General features: G+C 30.1%; 1 protein-coding gene across 4 annotated transcripts in view; it reads left to right on the plus strand.

Moving 5' to 3' along the window:
* LOC129981961 (LIM/homeobox protein Lhx2-like) overlaps positions 1-22,650 on the plus strand; it is a 161,124-nt gene that overhangs the window by 120,496 nt on the left and 17,978 nt on the right. For 3 of the 4 annotated variants that reach the window (XM_056093037.1, XM_056093038.1, XM_056093035.1), the window contains exons 2-3: positions 6,147-6,557; positions 13,182-13,702. In XM_056093037.1, coding sequence (XP_055949012.1) covers positions 6,310-6,557; positions 13,182-13,702 — 769 coding nt within the window. In that variant the 5' untranslated portion in view covers positions 6,147-6,309. Of the gene's footprint in view, positions 1-243; positions 316-6,146; positions 6,558-13,181; positions 13,703-22,650 lie in introns of those variants that run through there. The other variant, XM_056093036.1, reaches the window with a different exon arrangement.

Here is a 22,650-nt window from a genome sequence, read left to right on the forward strand (position 1 = left end):
AGAAGCTTCGTTTTTTTTTTTTTCCTTTATGAAGGCAAAGCGCATCTCCATTGTGGCCGTGGTTCACGTTTCAAAGACGTGAAAAGGTCAGTGCTTGCCCTTCGCTCCTTATAAGTTTCTCATCGGGACACAAATCATTTGTCATATCGTGTTTCTTTTAAACATAATGTTGTCAACGGGTGGAATATCGAAATCTGATCGATGCGTGCGTTCTTCTTTTATTTCTCCTTCGCTTCGTCGTCAGGAAAATTGAATGAAACGCTCTGCTGACAGGCAGAGAGTGCGTTCGCTTCACGACATCCTCTCTTTGGAAAGGTTTGTAGGATATTTTATGGAAAATTTATTATATATCTGCGTTTATGAAATGGAGGCTAATTTGATTGGTTTTAATAAGAGCTCGTTGGTAATTTGAATTTTTCTGTGGTAAACTTATTAAGAAATGTTAAAATATCAAATATAGTGTATATCATTCGTATTTATTTTGGTAATTCAAAGGAAAAAAAATCAGAACTACGAAAATATATATTTTTATTTCTGAGTTGGTTTTGCTAGTTAAAAAGCCCATATCTTATTTCATTAGCGAAAGAAAATTTTTAAGACACATCACTCATTGAATGGGTTTTGTGCTATTCAATGGATTCTATTCTGCCCCTTCCCCCCACTTCCTAAAAAGCATTAAATATCTTTATATCATGTAAAAAAAATGGAACTCGTGAGATTCGTGTACTTGATACCACTTATTTTATAGTTTTATTTTTCTTTTATTAAAATAATTTTTTCAATAATATTCAATATTCTATAATATTCAAGATTCTTTTACTGAAATAACTTTTTATTTATTTAAATTATCATTTAAAAATATTACATATACTTATTCTGATTTTATTCATTAAGGCTCTTACTGTCTATTTGTTATGTTTTATATATCAAAACTGTAAAATATTGTTTAAACAATTTTAATGTCATTTCTTGTCTTGTTTTGAAACTGTACACATTCAGAGACCAAATTTTTATTAATTTTCTGTTTAGGAGGATTCTTATAGAATCTAGGATAAAATTTTAAAAAAAATTTAAATCATTGTTGTGTCCAATTAACTTGCTAAAAAGTAGTTTATCTCAAAAATTCTTAAAAATCTTTTGCAAACCTAATTTGCAAGTACTCTTTCTATTTTGTTATTTAATGTTAGGTTTTAAATATTTTAAAATATCAATTTAGCTATTCTAACAGGTAATGGAAACGGTGCATGTTACGTTCAGAATAACATTAATGTAATCAAAGGAAATTGATAAACTTCTTTGAATTAGAATTCTTTCCAAAATATCGTATAATATAGGCGTTATTAATCTATTTTTAATTTTAAAAAAAATTTCTCGTAATTTTATAATATGCATGTAAAATATGTATTGGATGTTGCCGTAATGAGAGTGCTTTTACATTCTGCTACTAAAATAACGAAACATATTGTTATAAAATATAGTTAAAAATGTATCGAAATTAGAAAAAAATATTGTTTGAAAATAAAACTGACGTAAATGAATATGTAACTTGTTGAATTTTATAGTGATATAAAAATTTTATCTGGTCAGTAGGTATTGAGAAAGACAGATAGTATATCGGTAAATTTTCATTGAAAATTGTAATTAAAATTTTGAATTCTTTCTCATTCAGAACTTATTATTCAAGAAGTTACTACAATTAGCCCTGTTAAGTAGTTTGTTTTGCAATTTTTAAACACGCATGCACCACTACCTTTTATATTATTGCTTAATCAAATTTATGAGTTTGGAATATTTCCATGTCAATTTTTCCTCTGAGAAATATATGAATAATAAAAAATATAGTTTAATAAATTTCTCAGTATTTGAAAAATAAATGTTCTATAAAGAAAAATCCTCTGGATTCCATATGTTTTATTTCCAAACTCTAAAAATTATTTTAAATCAATTTCTTATTTATTTTATATTTCACATCAATCGTATTATTTTTATTAATTTTATTTCGTATTTTAATAAAATTTCAGCTACGAAGTAGCAAAAAAGTTTAAAATGGAAAAAAAAAATTTAGTCAAAAAATTTATAAATTTTTATAGTACTCCATATTGGCTACACAACAGAAATTGTTACTTTTGTAATGTTTATTTAATTGGATTTTATTAAATATTATTTTCTACTTCTTATTATATATTTATTATATATAAAAAATTAATGTAGACATAACATTTTATTCGCTTTGTGATTGGCAGATAGCGAGTCACCTGACCGATGATACTTGATGTTTGTTTTGCCAGTATTTTTCCAAACATTTAGTGAAAATATTTATTACGCCATAGTAAATATTCTTATTGCACTTGAGGGTGATATGACGGCAAATTAAGAAAAACAAAGCTTTAATTAATATGAAATTAACAGTTAATGAGTTTAAAGCAATATTATTTGTTAATTCTACTTTTAGATACACCGTTTGTGGCAACGCTTATGAATAGCCTTCCGGTTTATTTACCATTTTTTTGAGTAACGGAAATTTTTCGTCTCACCTTTGTAGCTAAAAATCCCTATATCCCCCTCATTCAAACAAACAAACAAATCAAATTTTACGTCTCGGCTAACAGTTGTCTGAATACGTAAGCAATACACGTGTTAACCCTGTTTTGTTTTTTTAAATTAATAATGGAGTATCCAGCAAAATCAGATGAAGAAATAATACAAAAAAAAAAAAAAAAAAAAGACTTAACGGTTTTTAGAAAGTGTTTATTTCATTTGCTTAGATTTTTTAAATTTCATATTTTAATTCTTTATTTTTGCTGTAAAAGTTAAAATTATGAAGTGATTTCTTCTGAATTTTAACTGATGCTACAAATATATATTTTAAATTTCAAATTGAGCTTTTCTGTTTATGAATATTGTATGTGAAGAACTTTTAAAGAATTTTTAATTCACTCAGATACTCTTCTAGTAAATATTGATATTTAATTTTAAAAAAGCAATAAAAAATTCTCATTAAAAAATTTATGAATTATCTAGGTTATTTAAAATTTTATTGTTTATAAATTTCAAAAGTTGTATAATATTTTATTATTAAAATTGCTGCTGATTTTTTAAAACATTTTTATGATTCGGATGTTAAAGGAATTCTTCCCATTTATTTTTATTGCCTGAAGGGTGGAAATCAATCCCTCAGGAAACACCACTAACATGAAGACATGCATGATTCCAAGACTACATTAGGGGTTGGCGAGCGAAGACCCCTAGTTTAGTATAAAAAAATTGAGCAAAAAATTAAACGAGCCTTCAAATACACATTTTCTATATAAGAAACTTGAAAATACTTTTCCTCATAGTTTGAAAGAAAATGAACATTTCTTTTCTATAAAATAAAAAGAAATTGGAACCCCCCCCCCTTTTTTTTAACTGTGAAAAGGAAAAGACAAAAAGGAAAATGAAATGCTTATTATTTGCACAACCACAAATTTAAAAAAGACAGACAATCCGATTACATTTTAAAGACATTTGTAAATATTCTTACATGTCCTCCACCCCCTTTGTTTTTTTGTATTATTTTTCTAACATTTTTTTCTCTTATTCCTTATGTCCTTTTTTTAAATACTTTTTTTTTCCTGTAAAACAAAAGTATCCTTTGGGAATTTTCTTTATTCAAAATAAAAATTAATTTTTTTTTTCTGCATAAACCTTTAAAAGAAATGGATGAATTAGTTTCTATGCTGGTGTCGTATCCTTTTATTGTCACTCATTTTCTTTCCAGAAATTTATTCTTTCCCCAAACAATTACAATTCCTTTATTAATTTTGTTTTACCGAAACACTTGATAAAGTATTACGAATAAATATTTTGTCAAAATAAAGTATTTGAATAACAGAAAATGTATATGAATACAAAATCATCCATTCTGTATTTTTCTACTCTCTATTTAGTTAATGGAGATGAAAAAAGAATTATAAAGTGAATTATAGATTGCTCGTGAAATTGTATCAAAATTATTTTCTAAATATTATGTATTTTTAACTTTGAAAACAAATACCATGCATTAGAATTTTTTTTTTTTTAATTAACAAGATGCGTGAGCAGAAAGTGCTTTTTACGTTAAGCTGTAACAATCTAACAATCTTCGGTATAGTGCATATATGGAGGAACCATTATGATAATCATTATGAAATATAACCACGATATTTTTTAAAGAATATTTTTGTTTTTAATTCATTTGAGTATAAAAAATTGGTTTCAGAAGTTATGTTTGTTCATCACTTTATTTGCCCATCTGTTAATTTATTTATTAGTCGTAGTATACTGTTCCATATCTAATCATCTGTTTTATGCTTGAAATAAATTATATTATTGGTATGAAATGGTACAATATATGATTCAGGAATATGGAATGTCTTTATTATATCAAAACCAGGGGGGGGGGTAGTGATCCCTCTGAAACATTTTCGCGTATTCTCCTATAAAGTTCTTATCTCTCTACCTACCCATAAAATTATGGACTCTGGGTAAAGCCCCGTTCCAACGACCTGTACGCGTCTTGGAGACAGGCACACTTTCCCCTCTCTTGTGGTTTTTCGGGGTTCCTTGATGTCTGTTTAGTTTACCGACTATTTGCGGGAAGCTCTGGATCGCGTCCACAGGCGGGATTGGTTCAACAATGGGTCAGTTGCAGATTTATGACCTGACCCATTGTTGGACCAATCTGTAAAGTCCACAGGCCGTCGGAACGCGGCTTAAGACAGAATTTCTCCCTTGGTTTTGTGAACAATAATTACGAGATATAAATCTTTGGTGTAAATCTAGCATTTTTAATAAATTTATCGCGAGAATTTTTATTATGGTTACCTCTTTACTGGCCAATGAATGCCAGAATTCGACAAGGAATGACAGGTATAGTCAGAATATTATATATCGAATTTCATCGAACTAATTTATTGCGTTAATGAATGATTGCTTTTTAACATGCATATGAAAATACAGATGGTTGACCTTTCATAGATTTGATTTAAAATTTAAAAAAAGTATCTACATTTGATATGCTAAACCTGTATACCAAATTTTTCCTAACTAGCTCTTTGCGTTTTGCAGTCATCATGTTAACTTATATTCTAGCAAACGGACAGATAGATTTCCTTCTAATGGATTTCACTTAAAGTCCATAAACCTAATTTCATCCATTTAGCTTTTAGCGTTTTTGAGCTTTCGTGTTCACAGACTGGCAGACGTACACTAAAATATGTACTTTTTGGGTACAGGGATGTCATGTTCGAAGTTTTGAGGATTTCAGTATTATCTGTTTGTGCACTTCATATATTAGAAAACAAAATGAAACCTAGAAATTAGTAGATAAACAGATATCAATGGTTGTGAATTAAAAATGATTGATGGTAATTATTTATATTTTATATTTAATAAATTACGTATATTTAAATGAATTTTAGTAATTATTATAAATAAGTTGAAAAAAACTATAGTTAAAATTTTTTAACAAATATAAAAATAATGTTTGAAAAAAAAAGCAGCAGTCTTAATATAAAAATATTATATATATATTTTTGAATGCAAGAATTATAAACAAAGAAATTTTAAATTATCTACTTAATTCACAAAATTCTGATTTGTTTATTTTTTTTAAATCAGAAATTTTTAATGTTTTTAATTGAATATCTGAAAAGACTTGAATTAAAATTTTTTTTAAAGTTATTCACTTGCGGTATTTAGAACGAATACAAGGCAAGGACATATTTGAATAATTAAGACAAATATTGAATAATTAAGACAAATATTGAATAATTAAGACAAATATTGAATAATTAAGACAAATATTGAATAATTAAGACTCGAATAATAAAAGACCTTCTTTAGTGTTTTTTTTAAATTTTTTATTTCGAGTTGATTATAATAATTTTGATTTCGAATCATGGAAGCCTTTTTGATATTATTTTAATATACCGAAACTTTAGGAACCAGTGAAAAAGTTCGAATTACCAACGAATTCGAACTAGCCAAGTTCCTTTGTATTCGAATTTCGGTCACAGAATGTATCTTCTATATATTTTATGAATTATCTTGATCAACATTAAATTAAAAATATCTTTTTTAATAATTGTAAAAATTTAATTCTTTATAAATTTTTAATATTTTAGATCAATTCTGCCATGAAAACCCCTGTGAAAACCCACCGAATCAACCAAAATCTTATTCGCATCATTGAAAATTTCCGAAAGCTTGAATGAAAAGGCCCAAAGCAAAATAATGCGAGGCAAGCCTTAAAACCCACCGTGGCGGATATATTGGGACCAGTGTACCATGCTGGTGATGTGCGGGGGCAGTACGACATCTGAGGTGGACAAAAGCATGGGTGCGGACGCACGTTGCATGCCTGTGCGGTGTGCGGGATGTGGAGGTGGCATTTCTGACCGGTACTACTTACTGGCCGTGGATCGGCAGTGGCATGCCTCCTGTCTCACGTGTTGTCAGTGCAAAGTGCAATTGGATTCAGAGCTCACCTGCTTCTCAAGGGATGGTCGGATCTATTGCAAGGAGGATTACTACAGGTGAGAAGTTTTTGACGGTTTTTTAACCTTTTACAACTTTTGTTTAACTTGTCTTGTTTCATATTTATATATTTCATGTTGTAAGGAAAGAATTTTATTATAGATGGATTTGAATTTTGAAAGTTTCTAAATCTTTTTGTTCTCGATGACAATACATTGTTTTGAAACTTTCAGTAATTAGTAATCAGTTAATTGATTGATACATACGAGACGTGTCACCTGATTGAGTTTGAGATTAGTGAGTAATTATTGATGAACATTAATGATGTAATGCATTGAATTTAAATTAAAAGTAATTCATTTCAAGATTCCATAACGTTTATATCAATAAAAATAATATCAACGTTATATCAAACGTTAAATCAAATATCAAACGTTTATATCAATGGGGAAAAAAATTAAATAATAATAACTTCTTAATGGTTAATTATTAATGTATAAAATGATAATGATAAATTTACATACAATATGAATAATTATTTGAAATGTATTTTATAAAAATCTAGAATTTTTGTCCAGCCTTGAGGAAATTTACTTCAAGATTAGATGAAAGTAGTTGTCATTTTTTCAAACTCTAAAAATGAATTAAAAATTGTGGTACAGAACTCTTTAACGCTAATTACATTCTTGTAGAATTTTAACTATGGAAAAATGAAAGGGATGAATTAAAACTTAACTCTCCGCTTAGTATTCCCATACTTCAAGTTTTTTTTTTTTAATGTGATTTATAAACTTCTAAATATAGAAAAGAAAGAATGAGTCTTGTTTCTAAACTCATTTTTAATTTTTGTATTCGGCTTTCTTTTTCAATTTCTTTTTTTTATTTATTGTATTGTTTTTTCACCGTTTTTTTACTTGATTAATATTTATTTGGTTATTTTCCTTTTCTTCATTTTCTTATTCCAGTTAACGAAAATGGCTAATCAAAGGAGAAAAATAAAAAAAATAATGCATTACTTTTTCTGCTACATTTTCTTTACGTTTTGCAATGTATTTTTATTGAAAAAACGTGATTTTCATCAAAGTTAAAAATTTTTTTTTTTTATTCTTTCACATATAACATGCAATAAGAAAAGCATAAAAATTCGTTTTCTGAAAAGAAATTACGTTAATCTTTGGTAAAATTGAATTTCGCAAACTCAAACATTTTGGATTCGATTTCATCGATAATTCCAACGTTTCCTGATTCCAGTAATTTCATAATTGTAGAAAGCTAAAATATCGCTCAACGTTCGAATTTATCTTGGCTAATATAAAGACTAAAAAAATTGTTAGTTGATTTTTAATACTGATTTTTAGTGCGAATTTATCTTTTCTAATATTAAGTCTAAAAAAATTGTTAGTTGATTTTTAATACTGACTTTTAGTGCGAATTTATTTTGGCTAATATAAAGATTGAATGTAAAATTTCTAGTTAATTTTTAGTGCTGATAGTTTTCTATATTTCCGATAGTTTTCTTAATTTAATGAAATAAGTTTTTCAGATTTAAAAAAGAGATTTTTCAATTAATTGTTGCGTTCAAACAGTTGTGAACTTTTTTTTAAAACTATATTAAGATGATTAATTTAAGAAAATTAGAATATCATTTTATTTACTATTCATTGTTTATTATTTATATATTGTCTGTTAAAACATGAAATATTAAAAATAAATATTTATTGCCTTTTATAGTTTGAAATTTATCATTTCTCTTCCTGTATTCGTTTCTAGACCAACCAGTTTCTAACCAGTTAGTTTTTCTTAAAACGTATTTTTGAATAACAGGAATTTTATTTATTATTTCGAATTGCCAAAATTATTATTTTTATTTAAGATTATTTGAAATTAATAATGTCATTTTATCTCCGAATTCGTCGATTTCCGTTGTATAAGTAAATACTTTAAGAATTTTTTTTTTGTGTAAATTGATCAAATTAACTTTATAAAAAGCAAATTCTTTATAGCATACCACACATTTTTAAGAAAATAAAAATTTCAAATGTTAAGAAAGGGACAGATCTGAATTTTTAAGAAATTAGAGAAATAAATAAAATAAATTTCAACATAATGTGACTGAATCTTTTTTCAAGAACCGAATTATATATTTCAAAATATGACCGAATTATTATCTGCACTAAGGAATGCCACTTATCGTTATCTGAAACTAGAATAGATAAAAATTGGAAGAAAAAGAATTACCAGTTTAGAATTTTAAAAATAAACAAACAAACAAAAAAATACCAACAGGTTTTCGTAATTTAAATTTCATGCCATAGCAAGACGGATGTATGCGTCCTTTCTCATTTTTCAACTTACCGTTCATCGATTACATCTTCTTCTTTTACCACATTAACACTACGAAACCAGTTGGGGGATTTTTAATTCCAGCGCAGCTTGTAAATAATGACATTTCATTAGACAAGAGCCGGATAAATTGTGTTTCCCGGTTCCGTCATATTGTGCCCGCTGGCTACAACGTGTCGCCGTATCCAACAGAGCCACTAATTCAAAGATTAATAATAAGAAAATGCATATAAATAATAACTGCGACAACTCGAAGCTTCTTAACAGAATTGCGATACAGCGTGTTTCTAATGATTTAAAAGAATTCCCTTTTTTTTCCCTCTGTAAAGACAGCAAGTTTTACGATAGTTCGCTGCCAAAGATAAAGATCAAAAACTTTGATTAATCTCTCCAGCGCAGAAAGTAGCAAGCGACTGACGACAGTAGCCTCTTCCCTCCTCCCTCCCGGCAAGTTCCCGTATTAAGTTTCCCGCGCGTACAAAAAATTAATTCTCGTATTATTAATCATACCCTTAAACGAGTGTCCTTGTCTCTTGTGGAGTGATATACGCTACGAGAAAGCCCTAAAGCGCTGTTGTGATTTTGGTTTATTGGGGCTTCTAGTGTGATTTGTTTGAATGTCCTATTAGGAAAAATAAAAATAAATAAAAGGGGGGATTATTTAACGCATGTTTTTGTCCCCTTCTTAAATTTCGAACGTCACTCGATGTAATGTGGGCTATGTATCAATGAATTGCTGCGGCGGGTTCGGACTTTTTGACCCTTTGTCCGTGATTAACAACGATTGCATGTCAAGGATATCTTGTTAAGAAATATGGGAAATCTGCTCCCGTGCCATCATCTCCAATACCATCATTGTTGATTTAAAGGATATCAGTTGTTATTCGAAATTTTTTAAGCAAATGGAATTCGATTAACATACATATTTTTGTATCTTTATATAGTAATAATTTTGCATTGAATCCTTTTCAATAAATAAAGTGGGCATAAAATAATAGTTTTGGTGTTTTTGACCCTTGTCATCATTGATTGGATGTCGAGTATATCTTGTTAAGAGACATGGAAAATCTGCTCCCATGCTATCATTTGGAATGCCATCATTCTTCACTTAAAGGATACCATTTGTTTTTCGTGATTTCTAAATCAAATGAAATTCGACCGACTTGTACATTTTTGTATCTTATACAGTAATAATTTTTGTATCGAATCCTATTTGTGTCGAAAAATCTATAGGTTGTTCCTTAATTTATATTTACTTACTAATTTATCCAAATGTTTTTAAATTATTAATTTTTTAATTACAATTCTTATAACTTTGTTTATTAAAAATACTTATCGTATATCTATTTACTTTATATAATTTTTTAAAATTGAAATATATTAATAATAAATCTTAACTACCGCTTTTAATTATAAACAGACGTTTTCCTTGCTATACAAAACAGCCCTTTTTTTATTCGAATTTTTGATAAATAAAATTTTTTATTGTAATGTTGTCAGCTTCAAATTAACAAAATTTGTTCCAAAGGAAATTTTGAAGCTATTTAGAATGACACAGTTCTTAATAACTGGGTCCCATATTGAACAATCGCACTGATAAAAGCAGAGACTGAAATAATTCTAATCTTTTCCAGAAGAGTTATAATTCAGTATTATTTACTTTAAAATGGCCTGCTTGAGACTGCTTTTGCATGCTTTCTAGAAAACTACTCGTTTTATTAAGCTCCAAACTACAGCTTGCAGAGCATCATAAATTCTTAAAATTAAAATAATACTCCAAGCATTTTAGAATTCCATCGGCTTGTTTATTCTTTCAACATAACAGCATATCTTACAAACATTGCCAGATTCCATAAGGTTTACAATGGATCATCAGCTATTATACAACAAATAAACGAAATAATATTAACAAAATATGTTTATCAAAGAAAAAATCGTTTGCTTTTACTTTTTAATAATATTTTAACAAAATAAAAATAGTAGCAGTTATAAAATGTCTGAAAAGGAATCGTCTGCTAAATATCTAACAGATTTAGATTATGATTATGATATCTATCAGATTAACAGATTTAGATTATGATATTTACCGAACAACTGCAGTTATAAGAATGTTAATGCCACCTTATACTTCAAAGGTTTAAAATAAAAGGGCATTGCTTACTATAAATATACGTATCTGATTTAGCAACAGTTGGAAGTTCAACTAACATTACATTTAATGCAAATGAATGCCGATATATTTTAAGCGATATGGAAATGCCATATTAGCTTACTCTATTCTTAGAACACTAATAAAGTAATTATAATAAAACTGGATTTAAAATCAATAATAAATGTTCTCTTGGGTAGTCAAAAAAATTTTGCATTTGAGGCTTCATTTGTTCCATTTTCTTTCCCCCTATTATGCTTTTTTGTGCTAATATTTTCTCTAGAAAATGACATTGTATGTTTCACTGTATCCATACCCTGAATATTATTACTTTTATGCGCACAAAAACATGTTATTTAGTGACTACAATATTATTCCCAACTTTATTACTTATCAAATACTTAACCCTATAGTGCATCTTGTAGCCATTTGGCTAAACTTTTTATTTCCATTTATAAGCTTCACAAGACTGTTCCAAATGACAACAATGAGTGTTTAGAAATCCTTTTTTAAATGTTTTTTGATAAAAATTTGTAGAAAATACCGATGCATAGTAATAGTGATACTAGAATTGATTTAAATTTCAAGCTTGGGAAAATAGTAATATGGCTGTTGAGTGAATAGTTTCATCATTAAAAATAATGTCAAAATATTTTTGAATTATAAATAATACATTAGTGAGAAGAGATTTTTATTTTTATTGCAGAATTTTTATAATGTGATTTGTATCACTAAGATTTGTTGAATTGATAATGTAGAGATTGGCAGCACACGTTTTTTTTTTTTTAATTTTAAGAAAAGAATGATTAAAAATTATTTTTTAAGTTAATTTTCCTGAATTATATGAAAGTATTCAAAATAAATGAATTTTTTTATTTGTAAGACAATGAAAAGTCATGAATTCTAGAGTTCATAATAATAATTAAAATTGCTTTAAGATCTTTTTGTTAACATTCTGTCATTTTCGGTTGGTATCCGAAATCAATACTTTTCTAACAAATATAAAAGAAACCATACTGCTTTGCTTACAAATAAATATCACCTTTTCTTTTTATCAAAGTATATTTTAATGTAACAACAAACACTCCGATACATCAATAACACAGTCAAAGCAATTTATTTCCTTCATATATACTATTATTTTTGAATAATAACGAAACACAGTAACATGATTACAATTATAAATAAGAGAAATACTGGGAAATAATATATCAAAATAGAAATTAAAGAAAAAGCTATCTGAAGAAGAAGATATAATTTTAGTAAAATTAATAATGATTATTAAATTTCATTTCGCCGATCAACTGTAGATAAAAATGGGAGATGAGGTATCATCCAGTCCAGGTGCTCCCAAAGGTGTTACAGCCGTGCAGTGTGATTAGTGACGTAAGGAGTATAAATTCCATCTGCGCCAATCTCATGGGATGCCATCAATACAAAGCATTATGTATTTATGGCACTGTTTAAAGCCGGATTTGATAATTTGGCACAAAAAATAATGTCATACTCATTCTGCTATTCACATTGATGACGATAAGGAATTAAAAAAAATCTTTTTGAGCCTTAGCCTCACTTACTCTCACTACTCCCCTGCCTGTGATTTTACTTTCCTTAATGTTATGCTATCATTTCTTTTATTTGCGTTGGATTTTGTGACTACAAGCACAGTTTTGTGTCAAATTTTTAATTCAATCGGTTGAGAAAAACGTGTTTATATCAAAAATTTGACTTTTGGATACTATTAACATATGTTAGGGATTAATCGCCAAATAACTCGCCAAGGATAACACGATGGATTCATTAAAAATCCTGAATTCAAGCCAAATGTTATCATATATAGCCAAGCCAAATGTTATCATAAATATTTCATAACTATTGCACGCCATTGGCATGTAAGACGTGCTCTGACATGATGATTTATTAAAGACTACGCGAGAAAGTTTTTGGGAGTCACTCCCGCTGTTTTTTTTTTTTTTTTTTTCCCTTCTAAGTGATTTTATTATGTAGATATTTTCTTTGGACAATAGACGTTTAGGTTTCTTGTTACTGCGCTAACAGAATGCCAAACTAATCTAACCCAAAGCATTCAAATTTATTAAAATAACATTCAATGCAATTTAAAATTAATTTAAAAAAATTAATCATTTTCCATGCAATTATATGGATTAAATAAGTTTTCTTTTGTTTACAGAATGTTCTCCGTCAAACGTTGCACTCGCTGCCATCTTTCCATATCACCCAACGAACTCGTAATGCGTGCCAGAGAGCATGTCTACCACCTGCACTGCTTCACCTGTGCGACGTGTAACAAGCCCCTCACCAAGGGTGACTATTTCGGACTGAGAGAGGACGTCATCTACTGCAGGACGCATTACGAGATGCTACTGCAGTATGAGAGGCCCTACATCTGTGCGCAGCAATGCCTCAAAGAGGAAGAAGTCAACAACAATGGCAATGCCGGCAATGGCTTGCATAGTGCGTGCGAAAAGCCTGGGCGGTGCCAGGACTTTGGGCATCTAATGCCAAACCACCTGCAGCTGCCATGCGGCATGGAACTGTTGTCTGGGGAATTTCAGCCGCCCAGGGTGAATGGTGGTGAGGATGACCACCCACTAAGGACTGTTGCATCGATTGTCAAGGCACCCGGACAGAAGGGCAGACCCAGGAAGCAGAAGAATTTTCTGTCATCGTCCCTTTTGATATCTCACAGAGGTGAGACCAACTTTTTAAATATTTATTCATGTCATTGAACACATTCGTATTTAACTTGATATGTTCATGTTCATAAAAATGGAATTTTCTTATCGGTTTTTCTCTCATTTCCTGATATTGTTGTCAAATTTTGAACATACAGGATGTCTTTTAATTCATGGACCAAACTTTAAGGGTATGCAAAATACGTATAAAGAAGCATTTTTTTTTCTTTTTTTTGTATAGAAATGTGGGGTCGAAAACGAAAAGTTTCGACGGATAAAACAAGAAATGCCAAGGAAATAAAGAGAAAGCTCTTTACATGCATAATATTAGAGTAAGTGCATAAATTTGCCATCACAAATATCGATACAGGCCTAGTAGCGTTTAGCAAGTAATTAGTGTATACTGTTTCGAAGATGCCAGGTGTTCCATGAACAATTGCAGCGGCGACTGAAAATTTTGTAATGAAGTTTATATCAGAATCATTGGAAACCTGGTAGACACTACACTTTTCCGCCTTGTTTGCACTTACTTACACTCACTTGTTCCACTTACTCTTTTTATTTCCGACACCATGTTGCTATACAAAAAAAATGCGTCTTCATATGTTTTTTACCTACCCTTAAAGTTCGGCCCACGAATTTAGGAACGCCCTGTATGTGGGTTCTCAATGGCAATATATTATTTTAATATTTTAAGAGTTTTAATTAACATTTAATTGATAAATTTAATTAAATTTTAATATCATATGAGTGGGACCATCAAATGATGAATTTCAGAACAAATGGGAATCTTCATAATATTTATAACAAAAAATTATAAATTAAAGATTTAATATATTTAAATATTTCTAATGTATTTTCTTTATGAAAATAATTAAATTTAAAAAAATTCCATCGGTTTACTAATAAAAGTGCGTTTTTAAAAACTATTTTCAATTACATTTATCTCGAAGCCCCCCTTTTTTTTTAATTCAACCTATTCGAACCAAAGTATTATTGTTTTATCAATTGGAATTTCAGTATCTGGCCGAAGCTCAGTACAAAGTGAATTCGAGTGTATACTCATTCTAATGTTGGACGACATGCTTGGGACAGTAGAGTCAATATAGATTCTGATTCATACCTGTAATTATATAAATTTCCATTAACCGTAACATACACAACACACACACACACACACACACACACACACACACACACACACACACACACACACACACACACACACACATGAATAATCATCAGTACTTATACCTAATCACCGAATTAATCACATTTATTTTAATATATATAATACACATATAAATAAACTGACAAGCAGTCAATGCTTTGAATCCTATTACGAATATGCAGATTTGGAGTAGAGATTATGTACTAAAATAGACCTGTTCAGTTAATTTCGAGTTATTTGATTTATCACGTTTACATAGGCAGATAGAGAGACAATCAACTGTTTAAAGGATTTGGTCCAAAATTTAATCTAGATCTACGAATTCAATTTTCAAATCATATATCAAATGTCATTTACCGAACTAATTATGCTGACGGATTATCATACTCATATACTCGTGAATAGAGAGATAAACAGATTTCAGTCGATTAATTTCGTTCAAAATTTGATAGAAAACGGCAATTTTGGAATAAAGCCAGCACACCCAATTTTCACCAGTCTATATTCTAGCATTTTTGAAAGACCGTGTTTATAGGCAGGCGTCATTTCATTTCTTTTCCTTTTTCTTTAATCCAGTGAGTATTAAAATGTGATCATCAAAAGCTCGAAATCGAATCTTTTTTTGACAATATTTTCTTTTGTATATTTTCTGTACAAAAAAAAAAAAAAAAAAAAAGCGAATAAAATAAAATTATCCATTAAATATCGATCCCAAGATCTGTCTTTCGTTTCCGACCCACTCTAGGATTGACCAGAAACAAATCTTTCGAATTGCGTCGTGGATTTCCGGAAATCCACTCACCAAAACTGATCACTGAACCTTCACTTCCTGATTGAAGAGAGGAACCGGGAGATCACCTAAACGCAAGAACAGAATGCATCCATCCTTCAAGAAGTGAATCACTGAATCTGGATGATTCTTCTGCAGACGACAAATTACCCTCCCGCGTTCCATCTCCAAGAAAAGGGTGAGCGCCAATCCCCCGCGCGCTCCTGGAATTAGTTGTCATCTTTTGCTGGAGACGAGAATCCGATTACAGACTGCCGTTTGCCTCTCCAGGAATTAAATTTTATCTCCGTTCCTAAATCTCCCAAATCCGGAAGAGGCAGCATCTTTCCCTTTCCAGTAATTGGGACTCGCCGAGTGTTGGTTCCATCCCATCCCTCCCCCTTCTGTTCTTTTTTTTTTTTTTTTTGCTCCTTTACGTATCGCCGTACACACATTTCCCGCTTTTTCATTTGCCTTTCTTCTTTATTTTTTTGTTTCTGTCTTCTTTGTTCTCTGACGTTTTCGTTCGCCTCGCTTTTGCTCGGTATTATATTCTTTCGGCATTACGGCCAGGCAGTCGAGGGCGGAAAGGGAAAAACGGCGCGTGTTTACGTGCTGCCGCCGGTGCTTTTTGTGGAAGAAAAGGATTAGCGATTCCTCCTGCCCAAAATTTCGGAGGGAAACTGGTGTGAGGATTTGCTGAGAACTGTCACCGAAATACAGAATATGAATACTGCTCAATCTGCTGATCGTGAGCATACCTGGTTTAAGAACTGCACGTTATTTTATTTTTAACTCGCCTAACGTCAAAAAAAAAAAAAAAAAAAAAAACTGAAACAATCTTAAAAGGAATATAATATTTTTTTATCTTTAAAAACTTCTTTAATCTTTTTCTAATTGTAAATCAAAAATTTTCGTTTAAAACCCCAGTACATCAAGAGTAGGTTAAATAGATTATTATTATTATTAAATTAAATAACTACAGACATTTTTTAATCCTTAAGTAGATTCAGGAGTAAATGATGTATTAAATGAGAATTGTCAACTAAATACAGAATATGAATATTGTTCAATCTGCTTTTAATGAGCATACCAGCTTTAAGAGCTAAAAATTATTTATTTTTAATTCTCCTAATGTCAAAACATCAGCTAACACAGCCCTAAACAATTCATGTAAAAGAAATACAATATTTTTAATCTTTAGAAACTTCTTTAGTCTCATTCTGATTGTAAATCGAAAATTTTCATTTACCTGGGGTATATCAAGAACACGTCAAGTACATATTATTTTTATTATTATTATTGTCAACAAAGTAACTATAGACAGATGTTTCACGTGTCGTAAAATTAATATAAGATTTTAATTTTTAGAAACTTCTTTTATCTTATTCTAATTATAATCCGGAAATTTGGGTTTACCCATAGTACATCAAGAGCAGGTCAAATGCATATTATTATTATTATTATTGCCAGGCAAAATAACTACAGATATTTCTTAATTGTTAAGTAGATTCAGTGATTAATGATAGATAAAATAGTTTTGCAATGAAACGAATAGTTTTACTGTTATTCAAAGATCAAATGGCCATTTCATTTAATTGAAATCTGCTTGTAGGTATCCTTCATATCGCCAAATTGCCAAACATATTAGCTATAGTCGCCATTTGCTTTTTATTACATATTCCTTGGAATGTTTACCTTAATAACTATTTTACATTTTGATTTCGGCGATTGGCAACATTTGGCGAAATAAAGGGATACCGACTAATAGATTTATAAGAAATGGAATTTGTAATAGCGATCTTTCTAGTTTTAAATTACAATATACAATTCCTAAATATTAATTTACAACATTATTCAATACTATAATCGATAGCGTAGCTAGATAATATGAAGGCCCCTTGCAAATAATTATAGTTGGGCTTTTTTTTTTTTTTTTCGATTTTAGGATACGAAAGCAGCAGTGTCTATATGATTGTTTGTATTTATGTACTAAATTCCCTTTTCTAACCAAGGTCTTTCACATGTTGGCAGTTAGGCAAACAAATAAATAAATAGGCTTATATGTAATCTTAACACTTTGAATTGCAACCCCTTAAGACTATGAAAATTTATCAATCCTACAATTCTGAAATTCATCAGTTTAATACTATCAGTTGAACTATCATTGATTTGTAAATCAATGAAAATCGCGGAATATAACAAAAAATATAACAAATTCTAACTTGTTTAAACTGCAGGATATACAGCTGTGGGTAAAATTTAGAATTGCTCTTGGCTACTTATTTTCTTTTCTTCATCAATAAATTTTGAAAAAAATTTAAAAAAATCTATGGTAATTTTAATCTTTTCGCCATCAACAAATCACCAGTATTCGTAGTAAAATTTTCGCGTTTCCGAATTAGACGAAATATTCTTATGTTTATTCAACATGGGAAAAACTTAAAATTAATGTCTGGTTTCTTGCCAAGCGTGGCAAAATCCTGCCAGCTCTTCAAAATCACCGCACAAATGACGTATCTTGACTTCAGGCCTCATTCCTTAATATTGTGATGCTAAAGTTGATAATTGAATCAGTGATTAAATTATTTTCTTATAATTTATTCTAAATAGATTATCATATATGAGAAGACATCGAATTTATGAATGTATGTCCTTGATGTTTTCGGTTGGAAGACTATGAACTTGAAAAATTGATAAAGAAGTTTTGCTCTCAAATAATTTCAGTTGATTAACTTTGTCGACTCTATATCCAACCTCCCTATTTCTACTTTTATTTCATTAAAATAGCCTAATAATAGAAAGTCTTTAATAACGATTTCGATTGGATGAAATTGCTTTGTCAGATATGACACATTGTATTCAAATTTGTTGTCTGTGAAATCTTTAGTAAGTTTCCTATGATCGCTAGAAGATGCGGCAAAAAGTTTGATGAATTTGCCGGATTATTTGGTCCGAAATTCGATTTTTTAAAGATAGTATTATGCTTTTTAAAAATTTCCGAGTATTCGGCCTATCGGCAGAGCATAAAAGTTAGACTTCATTTGAGAAAACAGTGCGATAGAAAAAAAATATATGAATATGTTACATTTTTCTTGACATATTCAGGTAAGACCGTTTCTCGTAATACGCAGTTTTGACTTCTCGTATACATAGTATAGAGGAAGTGTAGTAACCGTTAAAAAAAATTACAACTCGAGGTTTTCCACATTTTTAGAAAATGCTGTCTGTGACAAAAAAGCACTGAAGAAATTTGGTATACAATCTTTACAGCAAATTTGCTGATTTCTATTAAAATTTGAGCAAAACCTTTTCAGAAAAAGTCCGCCTGTCCGATTGTTCGAATATAAGTTAACACGATGATTATAAAATGAAGACAGTTAGATAAATAAAATTGAGTACTCAGATTTAACATCGATAATGATATACCTGTCAAATTTTGAGCCAAATTCAACTACAAGTTGACTGTCTGTTGGTCTGTATTTTCAGAAACATGTAAAAATAAAACGCATGTAATTCAAAAATACAATGGCTTAAATATATCAAATTAGGTATGAAATTTTTTGACTACAAGTGCAGTTTTGTGTCAAATATTTGTTTCAACAGATTGAGAAAAACTTTTCTAAAGCACAAATTCGATTTTAGGACGCTATTTACCTCATGCCAGGGATTACTTGCCAAAAAAAAAAAAAAAAAAAAAAACTCGCCAAGGATAGCACGATAGATTCTGTAAAAATGCAAATTCATGCCAAAAGTTAATAATTCGTAACTATTGTAATCCAATTCCATGCAAGGCATTTTCTGAGATAACAACTTTATTAGAGAGTATGCGAGAAAGTTTTGGTGAGACAACTCTTACTGTTTTAACATAGCCGTATAGTACGTGTATTATAATAATTTTTTTATCTTTCTATATGAGTACTTTTCACTGAAAATTTTTCTCATATTTTTTCGTAATTATGCGAAATATTTTCATATATTATGCGAATTGATGTTAAAGTAGAGCGTATCATGCAACTCATTCTGTTATACGGTCGCATTTTTGACATCTAAATCTAATGCTGATGATGATGCCGTGTCCGCGTCACCGCTGAAAGAGGGTGCAGTAGCTTTTGAGGGTAAAGACCCCTGAGCACCCGAGGGTAGAAGTCTGACTTCTAGCTCATATGAAGATGACACACGCATATTCGCTTGCACAACCCCATTTTACAGGAGGACACATTCAGACACCTCACAGATAGAACACAGACGAAGAACAACCATGCCCTAACCGGGATTCGAACCCGGGACGCGCAGATCACGAGGATGATGTGCTACCCCTATGCCAGGACGCCGGCACTTAAATCTAATGCTCGGGAAATTAAGGTGAAAAAAAAACTCCAAAACGGCGAGGAATTGTTGGAAGAGATGCACACAATTAAATATTTGATGAAACAATAAAAAGGATTTGGATCTCAGGACAATAATATAATCTTTGTTTAAAAATAAACACAAAAATATTTTTAATAAATCGTCAAAATTCAGAAAGTATTTGCATGCCTATTAAATTAATATCATTAAAAAGACTTTTTTTTTTAATTTTAAAATGATGTAAAAATCCTTTTTGAGCTGTAATATTTTCAAAAGCTGTGGTGAAAAATTATGAATATTTTGAGTATTTTTGAATTAATTAAAACTTCAAAAAGTCGAGAAAGAAAATAGAGATTTCCATTCTCCAGAATGTATCTGTGCCACTGGTAGCTCTATGTTCAGTAGACTGTGCTTTAAAGTGCTGTGCACAAGCACACGCAAATTCTCCTTTATGTTTAGTACACATTTTGAAAAGAAAAAGAAAAAATTTATATAATTTTTGCATATTACATTATTTATTATTTATTTATATAATACTCATTTATTTTTCTGAATTATTCTTTGACAAAAATTTACATAGTGCGGTTTAAAATTACACACTGAATGAAAGTTACTGTCCAACTATCTTGAACCAACTAAACTGGTTTTACACATGGAAATCATAAATTATTTTTGTTTCATTTACAGACAACAGAATCGACTAAATTGAAAAGAATAAATTATTAAGAGAATTAATTGAATTTTGCTTTAGTTACATTAACGCTCTGCTTTTTAAGCAACACGAAACCGATTTGGAGATAGACTTCATAATTTTGAATGGTAGTCAAATGACGAGGACGACTCCTTGTCTAGCACCTCCCCTCTCCAAGCTTTTAAATTACAACATTTGTCCCTGACGGATTTAACATACATCAGATCTGCTTATACAGTGATTCTTCGGTGGAATCAGATTTCGAAACTCGAATCTTCTGGTCCAAAACTGAGCCCTTACTACTAGATGAGCGAGACCTTTATCAATTTAGACTTTGGCACTGAAATAGTAGTTTCATTTTATATTTGAATATAAATGTGACTAAATTAATGCAAAGGGAAATATTAATAATGCTTCACAGTGGCGCAGGCAGTGTAAATGCCTCCTAAGACAAAGTTTTATATCTTCTCTCTTCGTTAACTTCTGGTTAAAAAAAATGCATAAAAATATTGCTTTGGTAACATGCCTCAAGATATTTAGATCATTCCTTGCCTTTCCGTCATCCTCTGTTCTGCCTCAGATGGCTGTTCCGGTTTCTGAAGAATAAGTACATAAAATCCATTTAGTTTATATAAAGGGAATTGAAACCACTTTAATACATCTACGGAACTCATTTCCAGATCACAAGTTTGCTGCGTGAAAACTTGCGAGTTCGTAAATTAGAAGCCCATAAAGACGTCAGTGCACTGGGGAGTCAAGAAACACTCACTTCGTTGTCTTAGGCTAATTTCCAATTACCGCAATCAGTTCTTCGATGGTCAGAATTGGATGATTATGCATCTGCGCGTGACCTTGACAGGTTATCAGCTCACTTGATAACTCGTTGACACGCATGTTCGCCAACAAACTGTTAAACAAAATATTAACACAGTTGATTGATGTCAACGTCAAATGAAACTGTCGATTCTCTGGAGAATATTGGAATTGATACTGAATGTGTTTGTTTCTGCAGTTTTTATTTTCTTAAATACGAAGTTATATAAAAAGAAAGTGTAGTATCCCCCTAAAAAGGATTTTGATGAAATAGTTACGTTTCATATTACCCTCTATCAAGAGAAAAAAAAATTCTTATTTTTTGATGGTTTAAATATCGGTGGGAACAATATTTAAAAACTATATAAATTAGGTGGAAGAAATTTTGAATAAGACAGATATCTATTAAAATTTGGTCTAAAGCCTAATCATTTGTTAATTCATCTATTTGTGTGTTTGTAAATCTGATATATTAAAGACTCACCAAATATTTAAATATATATCAAAATATATATCACCAAATATATATCACCAAAATATTTCATCTGTTTCAAATTTTGGATGCATTTGATCAAATTAAGAGGTACAAAAATTCATACTCCCTTATCTTCATTGTGCTATGTTGTTCCAAAAGCGCCATGTCTAGTTAATATATGAGATAGCAGAGGGGTGAGCATTCTCATTGGTTGCATTTCTTGCTTCTTATTTGCACATATTTCTGCATTTTACTTCGCCATTTTTCTTAAGCAGTGGCTACCAGTCAGTAAGAACTGTAACTGCATCCGATCTTGAACATATTTTTAAAAGTAAATTATTTTTCTCTCACATTTCTTACTTTTCCACTTTGAGACTTCAATGCTGTTTACTTACTTTGTCTTACTGAGAAATGTTCAAGGAAAATGGAAAAAGGCAATAAAAATATCAATAAAAAAGACAGGATATAAATCAACTAATAAGAAAAATTCCGGGCGAGGCGCTCCATCGTACAGCCTATGAAAGTTCTACGCTCATAAAAACTGATTGCATGTTTTGAAGGAAAATGCAACCCTTTTCTGCTTTTGAATTTAAAGGCGGTGGAGCTGCAATCAGAGCAAACCTGGTTTGAATCGCACATTTTATTATTTTTTATTTTATTTATTAATTTAAAAATTGCCTTTATTTTTGTTTTTG

The sequence above is a fragment of the Argiope bruennichi genome, chromosome 8 (genome assembly GCF_947563725.1).
Source record: "Argiope bruennichi chromosome 8, qqArgBrue1.1, whole genome shotgun sequence".
NCBI lineage: Eukaryota > Metazoa > Arthropoda > Arachnida > Araneae > Araneidae > Argiope > Argiope bruennichi.